Source organism: Castor canadensis, chromosome 2 (genome assembly GCF_047511655.1).
Source record: "Castor canadensis chromosome 2, mCasCan1.hap1v2, whole genome shotgun sequence".
In the NCBI taxonomy this organism is placed as follows: domain Eukaryota; kingdom Metazoa; phylum Chordata; class Mammalia; order Rodentia; family Castoridae; genus Castor; species Castor canadensis.
The window spans coordinates 54,380,803-54,397,619 of record NC_133387.1 but is presented as its reverse complement, the minus strand read 5'-3'; the positions used below and the strand labels follow the sequence as shown (position 1 = coordinate 54,397,619).

The window sequence follows — 16,817 nt, the reverse complement described above, 5'->3', positions numbered from 1 at the left end:
TTATGTTTCCCTATTATGTTTTTATGTAAGTACTCTTGTAATATGCAAATCTAATGAAGTCTAAAATTTATTTGTAGAAGTGTACACAAACAAGAACTATTTGAGATGATTGAAGACAAAGAAACAAAGAAAAGGAAAAACAAAATCCAAACTCCTATCCTTAGGCACAACTAGTAACGAACATTAGAAAACACTAAAAGACCAAGATTTTATATCCATGTATAGGGTAGAAGGGAAGGGAAAGCTTGGGAGGAAATAGCCTTGCTAGAAAATCTAACTATTGTAATTCAGCCCTAAATTTAACTTTCTAATCCTTGTCAGATAAGGGGAAAAAGTGTTATATGACAAAATATATCAATAAGAATGAAGTGTAAATCCTAAATGTAGCTCAGTGGAGTACTTGCCTAGCAGGTGCAAGGTCCTGGGCTCCATCCCAGCACTGCAGAAGCAAACAAGACAAAAAAAACAAACCAAAAAACAGAATTACTAGAATATGGACTAACTCATAACTCTTGTGGAGCATATCATTAAGGACTATCCTATTGTAGCAGGAAATTGTGAGACTTTATGGGTGATGACTGTGAAAGTTTCTTCCTATGCAACAAACTGTCTTAAAACCATTAAGTAGTTTTTTGTCTAGTAACTGTGGTTTTCACAGATTATGATCTTAAAATAGTTTAAGGGATTCCTGTTCTAACAACTTACATTTTGCTTTTGTAGATGGTACTCTGAGAGCTTTTGATCATTCTATAGTTTTACACATTGATTTTGTTCATTTTAGTTTCAGCCTATGGGGACTGTGTGCCGAGAAGCAGTGAACGATTGTGATATTCGTGAAACATGCTCAGGAAATTCAAGTCAGGTAACTTACAAAATAGCTACTCTAAACCCCATCAAAAACAGTGGTGATAGATATTTAGTGCACTGGCCCACAGGAGAAATATAAATGAGCAAGATGTTCATTTATCTCTTTCACACCTCACTCTTTTTTTTTTTTTTCAGGAATCTAAGTTTCAGGAGTCAAAGCTTGATTTTGTCTTATGTTGACTCCCCTAAGATGACATGAAAGCAAGCATTCAATATATTGTTGGATGTGGGAAGTAAAAGGCATTTTCTTTCTCTCTTTATCTCTCTCTTTTTTTTTTCAGTGTTGGAATCAAACCCAAAGACTTGTGCTTGTAATTTCATCACTTTTTACTCCTCTCCTCTCCTGTCCTCTCCTCTGCTCTCCTCTCCTCTGCTCTTCTCTCCTCTCCTCTGCTCTTCTCTCCTCTCCTCTGCTCTCCTCTCCTCTCCTCTCCTCTTCTCTGCTCTCCTCTTCCCTCTCCTCTCTCCCCTCTCTCCTCTCCCCTCTCCCCTGACCCCTCTCCCTTCTCTACTCTCTCCTTTCTTACATTATGCATGCTAGACAGGTGCTCTGCCACTGAGCTACACCCCAGCCTTATATTTTCGTCTTTCTTGACCAGTCTCTCTTTTGATTACCCATTTTTGTAAAATGTTATATGATATCACCTTGGCAAAGATGCAGTAACCAGTCACTGAAAGAAGAGACAAGATGGGTCACTAATCATTACGGGCACCTGTTATTTAATGAGTTATTTGACTGAAAAGCTAGTAGCCAAGTTTGTGCTTTATGCAGTTTCTTTAAATTAACTGAACCTGGCACCATATTGTGTACTGCCTACATATTTTGTTTCTTCAGGGAAGAAGAATTCAATAATGGCATACCTAAAATAAACATTAAAAAAAGACATTTTAAAGAAATCATACAAAGAGATCTTTGTGTAAAAGTATTTTTCCTTTCTTACTATATAATTGGCAGTGTTCTATAAGCTGATATCTAATGATTATCAGGATTCAGTGAATAATGTCCCTTAGGTCCCCAGACAGGAAATATATAATAGCAACATGATTATAAATAAGCAGGAATGCTTAAGAATCCTAATCCAAAAGTAAGGTTTGTACAAAGATACTCTTATTGATTTAGTTTTAACAATGTAAATTAATTGGGGATGATTATAAGTACTTGTTCTAGTATATGGTTAGTTTAAAGCAAGGTGTTATATCGATTAACATGGTACCTATAAAAACTTCACTATTATATAAGGAAATTTATCTGACAAAAACAAAGAAGTGAAATATAAAATATTATCTATAATTTGGTCATATTTGTGTTAATCAATTCTTATAGACAAATGAAGAGATAAAAATATTCTAGAAGGTAAAAAATAGTTGTTTTTTGGGTAGTGGGAATGTGACTTCTCTGTCTCATTTTTTTCTACTTTTTTATATTTCCCAAGTTTACCAAAATGACAGTATGATTATACATTTTTCTAGAACCACAGTCCTCCCTATTGCCACCTCCCAAGTACCTGGGAGTGAGTCATTGTATGCTTGAGATGTGAGCTACTGCACCTGGCTATTGAGAGTCATTATTTCAAGTGAAAGGGCTGTGTTGCTTTTCATGGTTAAAGAGAGCAAAGTATACTTTTTGCTCCGTCTGTGTGCGCTTACTCCTTGCCCTTATTTTGTACTTTCTTCTTCTTACTTTGAGTAATAGTGTATCTGTGAGAAGCAGATGCTGTGACGTATATAATTTACTGAGCTTTGTCAGTTCTTTTCATTTTCTGTAATGGAATAAACTTTGCTTCTGCTAGATTCATATTTTTAAGAGGAAATGCACCAATTGTATTTCCTCATTTTCTCTTGATCTTCTGTTTTTATTTACAGATGGTTTAAGGGACTAGGTGTATTACCAGACATGAGTTTTTAAATGAAAACATTACAGGGAGTATCTCAGCCTGATGTTTTGTTCTGTATTGAGTTCATAGTTTTTTCTCTTTTCTCAGTGTGCCCCTAATATTCATAAAATGGATGGATATTCATGTGATGGTGTTCAGGTAGGTAACATCATTTTTACCTAGATTTTTCATGTGGCACTGGCATGATATAAATCCTGAAATCTTACCAAAATAGGAAGATCATTTTAAATCTTTTATTATCCATTCTGAAGATACAAGTCCTCTATAATACTTTTCTACTCTTCCCAAACATATTTTCTTTTCAGTTATCTGACACAAGCAGACCACAAATGGGTATTTGTTTTTCTGTTTTAGGGAATTTGCTTTGGAGGAAGATGTAAAACCAGGGATAGACAATGCAAATACATCTGGGGACAAAGTAAGTAAATAGTGTGACTTGGTCATTTTTAAGGGAGTATCAGGTGGATTTCATAAGGACAGATGGGCTAGAAGTAAATTTCTGACTAATGACTAGGGGCTTCTCTAAGCTACTGTAGGTCCTAGCAGGGCACTTTTCTGGAAATTGGAGAAAGGCAGCTCCTTTGAAAAGACAGCCCCACACTTTCTGGCTAACTGGCAGTGCCTGTGGGTGAGACAGAAGGTGCCTTTGTGCCAGGCAAGCAAAACCCAAGCCAGGACTCAGAGCTTGGAAAACAGAGCAAATCTGATTTGAGCTCCTTAGCTGAGTGCCCTCAGGCAAAGCTTGTATAGCCATATGGAACGGACATGGACTCTGGCTAGGGCATCCTTGACTTAGACCTTAGCATTTTAGCTAGGGTTGGTTTTTCCTCTCCAACTGTCTTCTTAAACTCTAGCCAACTTTCCTAGTTACAGGTGACCTCCTGCTGATATAGCTTATCTGTTGCAGAAAGAAAATTTAATGTTACTCCCCTTAAAATTTGTCAGAGTTTCCAAAGAAAAAACATAACATTTATATTTAGGTAATATATTTAAATTTGTATGTAAATGTCGCATAATATATTTTCCCAGAAATATTACTGACAAACGCTTTTTAAAAAAATTATCATATTGTTGTACTGAGGGTACACTGTGGCATTTACAAAAGTGTTGACAATATATCAGTTAAATTCATCCTCTCCGTCATTCTCCTTTATCCCCCCTCCCTGACAAACACTTTTGGAAGCAGTTTTTGTCCTAAACTCTTTTTTGTTTTTGTTGTTACTTTGGTTTGTTTTTTCTTTTTCTTTCTTTCTTTCTTTCTTTTTTGAGACAGGGTATTACTATGTAGCCCAGGTTGTCCTCAAATTCAATCATTCTGCCTCACCTGAGTACTGGGATTGCAGGTATGCATCACCATGCCCAACTTGTTCTAACCTCTTTCAGAAGATAATTTTTGTTAGGAAAAAAGCTTTGAAAATGATAATACTTGGTTGTGATAGCAGTGGTTGAAATACTTTTGGGGCGTGGAATATATGTTGTCTTGAGCTACCAGAAGCTTTGAGAAGGGGAGGAAATTTAGTTGTTCTGATTTGTACTTTAAATAAAGAGATATAATTTTAATTTCCTCCATTTGAGCAAAAATAGTAAGAAGTAGAAAAGAAAAGTAAAAAGTAGAAAACTAGTTATTTAATTTAGACAGGTTGAATAACCTTTATCTAAAATGCTTGGTATCAGAATTGTTACAGTCTTTGGACTTTTATGATGTGGGGCTGTTGGCTTATAGATGGTGACCCCATCTTATGGATGGGACCAAGTCTAAATACAAAATTTATTTATGTTTCCTATGTCACATAGTTAGAAAGTAATTTTATACAGTATTTTTAGTGCAGCTGTGTTTAATTGTGACTCATCACATGAGATCAAATGTGGAATTTTGTACTTATGGCGTCATGTTGGCAATCAAAAAGTTTTGTATTTTAAAGCATTTCAGATTTCATATTTTTGCATTAGGGATGTTCACCTTGTACCAACAGTTGTCCTTTGATTACTTTGCAAAAGTCATTTTTCTCTAACTCCTAGATAGCTCTATTATCCAGTCCTGGCTTCAGAAAAGATCAAAACCTGACAAAGATGCTGGCATACTTTAAAATATTATTTGTCTTTCAGGGATTTATCATGAATTCAATCTCATCTAAAAGCAAAATATTATTATTATTAAGAGCTGTTAAGAATCAGTAAGCATGATAGAAATTGTCCTACTATTTCCTGAACAAAGTTATACTGTATAACTATTTTAATAAAATTTCTATTTTGATTACTAAAGTTTGTTGAGTGAAAAATTCCTGCATGGTGTTTGGCACTGAGATTAAAGCGTGAAGTATTCATTCAAGGAACCATTTGACAGCATCTTGACTAGTTAGTAGCTAAATCCTCAGGAGTGTTCTTACAGTCAATAACCTGATCCCATCAGAGATCTGTTTGTTTACCAAATTTAAAATGAGCAGCCATAAAAAAATGTACCTTGAGCCATGGATGTCTGTGATAGAGGAGAACTCTTGTAAGCCATGAGTATAGTTTTTGGTTTTGGTATTGATAATACTAGTGAAAAAGAGTCCTTAAACTGCAGTTTTCCTTTACTGCAAAAACATTTTTTTGAACAGCCCACGTGTTACCTCCAACACTGACAGAAAATTCTGTTCTGCTTCAGAGGTGATGGCATCAGACAAATACTGCTATGAGAAACTGAATATTGAGGGGACTGAGAAGGGTAACTGTGGAAAAGACAAAGACACATGGATACAGTGCAACAAACGGTGAGGTGGAGACATCAGCCCAGAGTTCATTCCTCAGTCAGTTACAAGCTTAAGTTTTTGAGTGACAGGATGCTCTTGTTTTTTGTAACCCACAAAGTAGGCCCTTGCCTGGGCACTTCATCTCTTCCCAGGGCTCCAACATCACAAAGACTCCAAACTTTGACCTATACCTGGACCTCCTCTCCTAAGGCCTAGGCCAACACTGCAGTGGTTACGGAACTTTCTCAACTAGAGGGTATCTCCTAGCATCTTAAAAAGCATGAAAATTAAAGCCACCAGAATACATATTCAATGCTGTTGAAAGAATCAATTGGCCCTGACTCCTGTAAAATAGCTGTTTTTGTAACGGTCTCAGTGCCTTGCTGTCCTTCTGAGTAGAAGCCACAGAGTAATCCTTATCGCTCCCTTTCCTTATCTCTTCATTGAGCAAATACCAAATCACGGTCTTTCTTCCCTTTTGCTCTCCCACCATTTATTTTTTATGTTTTTGTTTTTTGGTGTTTCAAGACCTTGAACTCACAATCCTCCTGTCTCTGCCTCCTAAAGCTGGAGTTATAGGTGCATGCCACTATGTCTGGTACTATTTAACTTTAATTCATCTTTTCATTCCCATCCCTTTTGCATTACCCCAACTAAGACCTACATTAACTCTACCTGACAAAATTCCTGTAACAATTTTCTCTGCTAGCAGTCTCTAGCATATTATCATCAGAAGATTCTTCTTCTGAATCCTTTTGGTTATGTCAATTGTTTGTTTAAATTTCACTAGTTCCACCCAACTAATTAATAGTAAGCATAGTACTTCACATTTACTGAGTGCACACCATGTGCTAAGCACTGCAGTATACTGCTTTAGGTAGGTTACTTAATCTTTATTGCAGTCCTCCCATTTGATGAATGAAGAAGCAGACACAGTCAGTGAATTTGCCCAAGGTCATGTAGGTAAAATGTATGAGAAGCAGAATTAGAATTCAGGCAGTCTGATTTCAGAACTCTTTCTTAACCATTTTGCTAAATGACATACTAACAAATAAAATTTTTGGAATTTTTTTTTTAAACACAATACATGCTGATACATTTATTCATCTATCTCCATCCTTTCTGCCCAAGAAAAGGAGACCTCAACCTCTTGTCCTAATGAGATGGCATCATTTACTTTTCCAGAATACAATTACACTAGGAATGCATTTCAGAATACCCCTCTGACCAGAATTTACAATTATTAAACTCCTCCAACCTCAACCTCCACATCTAAAAAACAAATTTACCACAATAACATAAAATTTTTGGAATCTTATTTTGGCACCTCTTCTACAATTTGAGCCAGCCTACATTTATTATCTTTTCTTCTATACTTCTCCAAAGTCTAAAAAACCTTACTGTTCCCAATATGTGCATTACCCTTCCCATCTTTACATCTATGTTTGTACTGTTCATTCCTCAGAAGCAGTGTTTACACCCACACCATCATCAGTGAAAAGTTTATGCATCTTTCAAAGCAAAGGACAGTTGGAAAACATATTCTCTATAGCACAGGCCTTTGTGTTATTCTTATGGCCTTTGTCCCCAACTTCTTCTATAGTTGCTTATGTATACGATTTGTCTTTTCATCCAGAGTATAATTTCCTTGAGGATAAAGGTCATGCTCAATTTTCTTTATTCTCTAAATTACTGAGAAAGGTTAATGGATATAATTGAAACTAAAAAAAAAAAAAAAAACTTCTATGAATAGCTCTTATGTTTTGGAAAGGTATTTTTGTTTATAATACATGAAATGATATATTCTTAAAATATTTTTTAAACAATGAATAAATACAGTTTTTTACATTGGTAATAAATACCGGACTTAATTTTTTTCTTTTATCTATTTCACAAAGTTTGATGTTTCAACATAATCTTTCTGGTCTGCTAATCAATTTTATGAGATAGTTATTAAAATATATGCTAATTATAATCTATCAATAATTAAAATGTGTTAGACATAAAAGATGAGTAAAGTAGTGTTCACTCCCAGTAAAAAAATCAAATTAGAGTCATATATGATAATAAGGATAGTAAAGTAAAGAAGGGATAGTGAATAGAATATTTGTGGTTGAGGATCTACAAATAAAAGAAATATATACTTTTTTTTTTTTTGAGTCTGGGAGAAAGTTTTCAGAAACATCTATTTTACAAAAGAATACTCATCCAAAAGTCATTCATTCATTTACCAAAGACTAAAAAATAGTTTATTATACCCAGCATGTCTTACAGGCAAAGAAGTTCTAATATAAAAGAAGTTTATTTGATGTACAATATTCTTTAGATAAATACTTGAATGAATGGGTAGTAAAGGAAAAACTAGGAAACAATTGGGATTTTGGTGTACCAATAACAGTTTCAGAGAAGACACTTTTCAAACTAAGCAAACTAATTTGTGCTTATTTTATTTTGCTTGGCATATTACTAAGTAATATAGTTGATGAAAAACAAATACTAAAATGAGAGGATTGTTACTCCAAGTAGACGTGGTTTGTTATATCTTTGGAGAATGAAGTGAATAATCAATAATCTTTTATCACAGAGATGTGCTTTGTGGTTACCTTTTGTGTACCAATATTGGCAATATCCCAAGGCTTGGAGAACTTGATGGTGAAATCACATCCACTTTAGTTGTGCAGCAGGGAAGAACATTAAACTGCAGGTAATTATCTAACCATGCCAAGAGAATTTCAGCCATCTTTCTTCCCAGGACTGCAGTTTAGGACTACTTTTGTTTTCAGTTCATGCACATGTTAGAAAACCTAACGAGGATCTAGTCCACAGAGGTGATTGAGTAAATCCTAACAGAAAAGGGGTAAAAGGAAAGTAAGAATGAGTTGAATGTGGAATACTGTGTGGTTGCTGGAGTTACGTTTAATTGGTCAAGAAAATCTTTCAGGGTTTAGCTTGCATTTCCTTCTTGTTTAAGAAAATGCTAGTTTCTGACTAAAGACAGTAGATTAAATATTTGCATCTACTTTTGCTCCTTTCTGAAATCTTACCAAAATGACACCGAGTGGATCTTTTTAAGAGTTTGTATTTTCACAGAAAGAGAAAGGAGACAACGGTAACACATTTTTGGCATGTATAAGGCAAATGGCTGTGTGAGGTATGATTGATAAAAGCTGAGAAAGTTAAATTCCTCAGTCAGCAAAAGGGAAAATTGAGACCCAGTCCAAGATATACTGTCATTTGCCAGAGTCCCAGAAATTGGCAGCATCATCTACATCAGAAGAAGGAGAAAAAGAAAAGGAAGTTGCTGAAATAACAAAGCTAAATGAAAGTATGTTAAAGACCCAGTCAAATACACAGATAACTTCCCTGATTCAGCAAAAAGTTGTTTTCCCACCCTTCCATACAAGATTTGGGCTTTTTACTCCACAGAGAATAAAAGGGAAGGTTTCCAATTTGGTGAGAACTAGCAAGGTTTATATCAGGGTTGTATCAAATGGCCCATCCTCAAGCATTTTCAGTCAAAATGCCCTAGAATTTCCAGTCATCTGTTTGATCCCCTAACTCAAACAGGAGCAGACTAACAGACATGTGAAGAAAATCTCTAACATGAAAAACGGGCAAACAGAAAACTACCTTTTCAATATTTATGAGAGATAAGAGCTATCTTGAAACAAGGAAACAGGGTACTACTTTTTTTAAAGACTAGAACAGAGAAGAAAGAAAAAATGCTTTTGAAAATTAAAAATATGATGGCAGAAATAAAACTCAGTAGTTGACATTATCTCCTTGAAAGTTGGGCAAAAGTGACAAGGAAATGGAACAAAGAGAAAAACTCACTGAATTAGAATAGAGGTAATAAAAAAAAGTAGGGAGGAAAGTGTCAATGAGTAACTCTACAACTCAAGGTCTTTTTTTTTTTCCATTTTAACAAGGTATTGGAACAGTGAGTGAAATTTGAAGTACATCTAAATATCCCATTATGAAAATTTAACCTCAGGACAAAGAAAAGAATCCTAAAAGTTTCCACAGAGGTTAGAAAAATAAAGACTTAGGAACTAGAGTGGCTTAAGATTTAGCAGCAGGAGGACCCTAGGAGTCAGAAGACAATGGAGAAAATTGTTTTGCAAGTTAGAATTTTGCATCAAAATACCAGGTTTAGTGTAAGAGTAAAAAATAAGGATATTTTTAGTATGCAAGTGCCTCCAAAACATACTCCCCTACACCCTTTCTCAGGAAACTACTGGAAAATGTGCTCCACAACAATGAAAGAATAAAACAAGGAAGAGAAAGGCAAGGGAGAGAGGAAGCAATATGTCCACCATGGAGAGAGGGTGTAATTGCTAGTGAGGGGGATTCCATACAGTTCTATGCTGGGTATGTGGAGAAAACCAGGACAGACAGGAGAGATCAGAAACTCCAAGAGAGATTTCTACAGGAACACAAACTGCTGCTCAGATGCATCTTCAGTGGAGATTTGGACAGCTAGCCAGCAGAGAGATTGGATTAGTTTTGAATTAATGATGATAAATTCTTAGAAAAGTAGGCAAAGAAACAGCAAATAAAAGAGTAATTTAAGGGCAAAAAGGTAGTACAGGAAGCAAAAGGTTTCAGTCATGACAGTACAATTAAATAACATATCTGAATGACACAGTTATAATGTACACTTTTATTATTGATTTAACTGTTGATTAAACAAAATTTATGATGAAGGGATGGGGAAAGGGAAAATGTGTGTGCAGTAAAGGACGGAGAGAAAAGAGATAAACTATCAAATTTCATTTAGGGATGTCAATTGGTAATACCTAAAGCTGAATTAAAAAACTCGTAATACAGACTTATTATTTAAAGATAAGCACATAAATAAAAAAGAAGCAATTAAGAGCAGAAAATTGTTTTCCTCTTGAAGACATATATGAGGACTGCCTTATTGCATTTAAAAAAACCCCCAACTTATCTAATTGATTATATGCATGCATAATTTTAATAAAAATGAACAAAAAGAATGGAAATTTTTATGCTAGCATTGACGTAGTACCACATGATTCAATTGTGAATATACATTTCCAGTTATTTTCCTGTTTTTCTTTAATTCTGAAAATATGTGAGCTTGCTGTATTGAATAGTGAGGCTATAATAGTTAAGTCATTCTCAATAGAATTTGTACATATGCAATGTTTTGGAGAAATATAAACCAAACACATTTCTTACCCTTGTCTTGAAAATTGTGTATTAAACCAAATACTAAGGGTAATGGCTTATTGAACTTACACATGGTATTTAAGACCCTTGTTAAAATAATTAGGTTTAGATCCTAAACTATATCAATTTCTCTGAGAAGAATTAGGTCAAAAAATTCAACTGTTTTCTTCACTTATAAGTTGAATATGTTTATGTTACTGGTTTTTATTAAATAGCAAACAGAAAATAGAAGTAATATTGCCACTTTTTAGTTTTTGAGCATATTTTCAAGATGAATGTGAATTTATAGAATCCTATTTTCTTTTTAATCTCAATTTATTTTTAGTGGTGGGCATGTGAAACTTGAAGAAGATGTAGATCTTGGCTATGTGGAAGATGGGACACCCTGTGGTCCTCAAATGATGTGCTTAGAACACAGGTGTCTTCCTGTGGCTTCCTTCAACTTCAGTACTTGCTTAAGCAGTAAAGAAGGCACCATTTGTTCAGGAAATGGGGTAAGTATTCAGGACCTCACCATGGGTAACCATTCATTTCTGTTATATCAAAGAAATAGATATGATCCTAAAATCCTTATTCCCCTAATTATGGAAAACATGATTATCCATGTTTCTGGTTGGTATGTGAATACTAATTTGATTATAGCTACTTGGTTATTTTTGTTGTATAGTCTGAGAAAATTTGAGAATAAGAAAAATGATAATCTTTCTAACCAGATTCTTTTATCTTCCTTTGTTATGTTTATGTAATACCAGTTTTCTTTTTTTTTTTTTTTTTTCATTTTTCTTTTATTATTCATATGTGCATACAAGGCTTGGTTTATTTCTCCCCCCTGCCCCCACCCCCTCCCTTACCACCCACTCCAACCCCTCACCAGTTTTCTACACATGAACTAGGAGACAAATTTAACAAACTGTAATAGGATTTTTACTTATTTACTAAGGTATTTACTTATTTATTTTTGGTAGTACTAAGGTGTGAACTGAAGGCCTTTTATTTGCTAGAAAAGCAGTCTACCACTTGAACCACTCTGTTAGCCCTTTTTGCTTTAGGTTATTTTTCAGATAGGGTCTTTTGCTTTTGCCTGACTTGTCCTCAGTCTGTAATCCTCTTGCCTATGCTACCTGCCTAGTTGGGATTTCAAATGTGGGACACCATACTGGCTTCCCCACCCACTTTTTTTTTAAGGGAGTAAAAGAGAGGTATAATGCCCACCATATTTAACTACTGATGTGGTCTGTGCACTGACCAATGAGAAACTGACCATAAATAAATAACTACTGCAGTCATATTGGTGAATGCCATTCAAGGATAAACCCTAGAAATAAGAACAGGATAACGGGGGAAAATGTTTCTCATAAATGAATAGAAAGACTGGTATCTGAAAGACTTAAGTCTGTTTTTTTCCAGTAATATATCAGATAATGTAGGTCATAAGTTTATAGGTTAAACATTCATCTTCCATTAATGATAAGTTTTATTATTTTCTGTTAGGAATTCCTATGCCAACAAAACATTTATTTGGTGCTTTTCTTTTAGTATGGGTAAGATTTTCTTCCTGCTATCATTCTAGATTCTTTGCTTGAACTGATACTATCCAGTTGAATTTAAGGGTCACTGTTACGGAACTGAAAAACTTTGAATTGTGGTCATTGCTTATAATATCTTTGAAGGATATGCCAAGAATTTACTTAGGGAAATAACTGATTGTCACTGTTTGACAAAAGATAGAAATTCTTATGACATGTAATAAAGGGAACACGTATAGTTAAGTAACTCTGCTCCTGTACTGTAAGGGGTCTGCTAAGTCTTCTTTCCTTAATCATTAAGGAAAGTGTCCCCACTTTTTGTGGAGACAACAGAAAAAAGTACTAGAATTATTTTTCATCAACTATGCTAGTGAATTATCATCTCATTCATAAGATTTTTGAATACTTAATGCAGAGACCAAATATAGTTATATCCAGGAATCATCAATTTGATAATTAGTGAAAGAGTATAGATATAAGTAAATCAGATGGTAAGTAGCATCCAAATGATTTATAATAATAATGGATAATATAGAGGTGTTATGTCCTATGTAATTTTAAAAAAAATTTTAAAGTACAGTAACTCAAATATGTATATGACAAAAAATTAAAACAAGAAGTATGTAATGTACATCATGTAATTAAGTGTGTGACCTTGCAGTCAGATGGCTTTGAATCACTTCTTACTAGCTGGGTGACAATGCGAATTTACCTCCCTGTGACTCAGTTTCTTTCTTTGTAAAATGAGTATAATGGGGCCTACTTTATAGTGTTATTGGAAAGAATGCATGAATTAATACTTGTAATGCACTTAAAACAATGCCTGGGACATATTGAGTATTCAATAAATGTTAGCCATGCTATTTACTATCTTCACTATATATTGGTATCCCTGTCTATTCTTGTCACTATGTTATTGGTACTGTCATATGATATGGAAACTGAAGCTTAGAGAAGCCATGTTACCTGGTTAAAACAGTAGTGAAGTGGAGACATCAAATCCTGGCTAATCCTTTCTTTTTACTGTATAATTGTTAATCTTCAGCTCCTAATGAGGCTCTTTTATTTTTATTTTATTTTATTTTTTTGGTGGGACTAGAGTTTGAACTCCAGGCTTTGTGTTTGCAAAGTAGATGCTCTACCATTTGAGGCACACCTCCAGGTCCATTTTCCTCTGGTTATTTTGGAGATAGGCTCTCAAGAACTATTTGCCCAGGCTGGCCTGGAAACAGGATTCTCCCGACCTCAGCCTCCCAAGTAGCTAGGATTTTAGATATGAACCACTGGTGACTGACAAATGGGGCTATTTTATAGTTACATTTAAATGTGGTTATATGTTATCTTCTGGAAAATTAGATCAGATAAGTTGGAAACACCTTGCAGTAAACACCGGCCTCTGGAGGAATTTTACTGATCATAAACCTAACTTCACTCCCTCCTACTTTCTGCTCCATTCAGTTGTTTTGAATTATAAACTCTAGGTGTGGATTCTGCTCCCAGATAGCTCAACGGAGAGAGGTTATTTTCTACCCTTTAAAAGAATCTGGTGTCGTTTTTTTGTGATTTTTTTTTTCTGTTTTATTTGTGAGAGTTCTTAGTTCCCATGAGCCTGACAGGGTTGCTAGTTTCTGTGGCTCAGGCTGAGATGCCAGAGTTGTAGCCTTGGGCAGCTTTCTTCTGAGAGCACTGTAAAACATCAGGCCTTCTCATGTCTTTGTTGAACTTTCCTTTATCTTGTTCTACTTCCTGAAAAATTAGTAAAATTTTGGTGTAAGTACCCTTTTTGGGAAGGCAAAAAAAAAAACACTGTATAGAATAATTGTCAGATGTTTGTATTTCTGCTTAGTTTTCTCATTACATTTAAGTTAATAAAAGTCAAAATAATAATTGCAATGATTTTTTTTGGTATTGGTTAATTTCTGTGTTAAAATTCATTGTTCTCTATAGGTCAATTGTTAACTCTTTAGAAAAACAATTTTTAGATACTGGAGTGAGAGATAAAGTAATTAGTATTAAGAAGAAAGTACCAGTAATTTTTCAGTATCATTAAACACTAAGCGTTATAGTAATTAAAAAAATAATGCGTATTCTTTATGCCTTTTTGCCATACAATTGACGTTTACGCTAGCTTGATTTTGGATTTCAGGTTTGCAGTAATGAACTCAAGTGTGTATGTAATAGGGACTGGATAGGTGCAGACTGCAACACTTACTTCCCTCACAAGGATGATGGAAACACTGGTATCATTCTGTCTGGCAATGGTAGGTACTGCATTTGGCATTCTTACATCATCTTACACAAGGAAAGAGAAAACTGCCCTTTGGAGATTTTTATTTGAGTTAATGTTATGATAACTCAAAATAAATTACATTTATGTAATAATGAAACTGATCATTTTCATTAAATTGTGATGATTTTATTGCATCTTCTGATTTTAACCTTATGTCCTACTTCAGAGATATTTCAAGTATTCTACTTATTATCTGAGGCTGTCAACAAACTGTAGCATTGTTTTTAAATGAAGAAAATACTCAATTTAAAGAGAGAATTTTAATTTATAGACTGAATAAATAAGAAAAAATAATTGAAGAGTCGATTTTTAAATACTTAATATTTTTGTTAGAGAATCTCACCAACATTCAACCCCACTTCTTTAATCTGAACTAGAAGTAGCAAGCTTTGTCCAAGTTGCCTGAAAGGGTTTGAGGACATGGATCTCAGGCTGTCTGACAACGGATGCCATCACTGACTCCTTAGCTTCTGCTCTGCCCTGCATTCTGCCTGCCTGTCCCTCTGCCTTGCCAGCATGGGTTGCCAGCTTCACCAGACCATTTTTCTTTGTGTTTTCCTTCTCTAGGATGTCACAGCTCTCATTGCCCAGACTGTCAGCTACAAACTGAGGGCTCAAGTGGTAGAGCATCTGCCTAGTAAGCGTGAGATCCTAAGATCAAAATCCAGTACCACAAAAACAAAACAAAAACCAGATTGCTGTGTTATGGTTGATTTCTCTTTCCTTTGAAAAATACTTGTTTTTAAAAAAACAAATAATGTTGTGAGTGTGATGGTTACAAATCTGGAGAATAAAGATCCCGAGAGAATTTTGTATCACTAATCATCCTCCTTTTTTTTTTTTTTTTCCTTTGCAGGTGTTGCTGGTACCAATATCATTATAGGGATAATTGCTGGCACCATTTTAGTGCTGGCTCTCATATTAGGAATAACTGCTTGGGGTTATAAGTAAGTGAAATGCCTTGGTACTGTTGCTGTAAGAATGTACTTTAAAGCATGTTGATTAAATGAAAATATCTAGACAATTTTGTAACATTGGATAAAAATATACTTGTATTGAAAATCAGTCTGGCTTAACAGTCAATGTTTGGGCTAGAGGCATGTCTGAGGTGGTAGAGCCCTTGGCAGCCTTTGCTGGCAATCCTTAGTCCTACCAGAAACAAATAAATTAACAAAAACAACAACAAAAAAAACCTGGACTAACAAAACATTCAATGAGTACCCTCGGCTTAGTTAGAAGTGATGACAATTTATCCTATTTTAGATTTTGGGACACTCTCTTCTAACTACAGAATAGTTTTAATATCACTGAGGTGAATTAAAACCAATGTAAATTGTGTCTTAGATGAAGTCTGGGTGGCTCTGCTCTTTGGTGACAGATTTGACTTCAACACATACTCAAAATCTAGGCAAGACAGCCAGTTAGATTTGATGCCTTAATAACAACTTCATCAATTACAGCTGCATCAACAGAACCATGGTAGAAGATCTGGTAGTGAGCACTTTCTGTGTCCTTGCATCACCTGAGGTCAAACACCTTTATTCTCATAAGCCATTATGAAGGAGGCACAAATATTTGCTAAATGTATGAGTGTTTTTGTGTGAAGAAAAGATTGCTGTGAAATTTAGTTTGTTAAAATTAAAATTTAACTTCATATTGAGATTTTAAAATCCTAATTCCTTGTTAAGCTTCAAAGTTCAACTTAAACTTTTTAGTTCTCTCTAAAATTTAAAATGTTAAAATTCATATTACTGTTATATAATATTTGATACTGTTAAACATTTTCTAAGAAAATGCCTTCAAACATTCTGGCCTTATTTCTGTACTTAATATGTTCAATTTCATTTTTAAGTATTTATGATGTGAAAATTTTCTTTAGTATGAAGTTATTAATTTAAGTTTAATAAGTTAAAACTGAAATATGGTGACTTTTAGTTCTTATGTTAGCTAGCATTCTGTCACTAACAAAATGCCTGAGAAAAACAACTTAATGGAAGAAATGTTTCTTTTGGCTCACTGTGTCAGAGGTTTTAGTTCATGGTTCTAATGCTTTGGGCCTGTGGTGAGGCAGAACACAATGGTAGGGAGCATGTGGAAGAGCTAAGATACTCACCTTATGTCTGCCAGCCAGAAAAAGGAGAGAGCTTGATTTTATAATAAAAATCCTCCTCCTAATCCATTGCTCCCAAATCCTCCCTAATCTATTGCTATGAATCCACAAATGGATTACTCCAATGATGATGTCAGAATCCTGACCAGTCATCTTTCAGAACCCTCCTCTGAACACTGCTGTGCTGGGGACCAAACCTTC

The 16,817-nt window shown here is 34.7% G+C and overlaps 1 protein-coding gene across 13 annotated transcripts in view; it reads left to right on the top strand.

Moving 5' to 3' along the window:
* Adam22 (ADAM metallopeptidase domain 22) overlaps positions 1 to 16,817 on the top strand; it is a 217,409-nt gene that overhangs the window by 165,588 nt on the left and 35,004 nt on the right. For all 13 annotated transcript variants that reach the window (XM_074064821.1, XM_074064820.1, XM_074064818.1 and 10 more), the window contains exons 18-25: positions 782 to 862; positions 2,850 to 2,900; positions 3,117 to 3,180; positions 5,410 to 5,515; positions 8,079 to 8,198; positions 11,016 to 11,184; positions 14,363 to 14,477; positions 15,363 to 15,453. In XM_074064821.1, the coding sequence (XP_073920922.1) occupies positions 782 to 862; positions 2,850 to 2,900; positions 3,117 to 3,180; positions 5,410 to 5,515; positions 8,079 to 8,198; positions 11,016 to 11,184; positions 14,363 to 14,477; positions 15,363 to 15,453 (797 nt within the window). The remainder of the gene's footprint in view (positions 1 to 781; positions 863 to 2,849; positions 2,901 to 3,116; positions 3,181 to 5,409; positions 5,516 to 8,078; positions 8,199 to 11,015; positions 11,185 to 14,362; positions 14,478 to 15,362; positions 15,454 to 16,817) is intronic.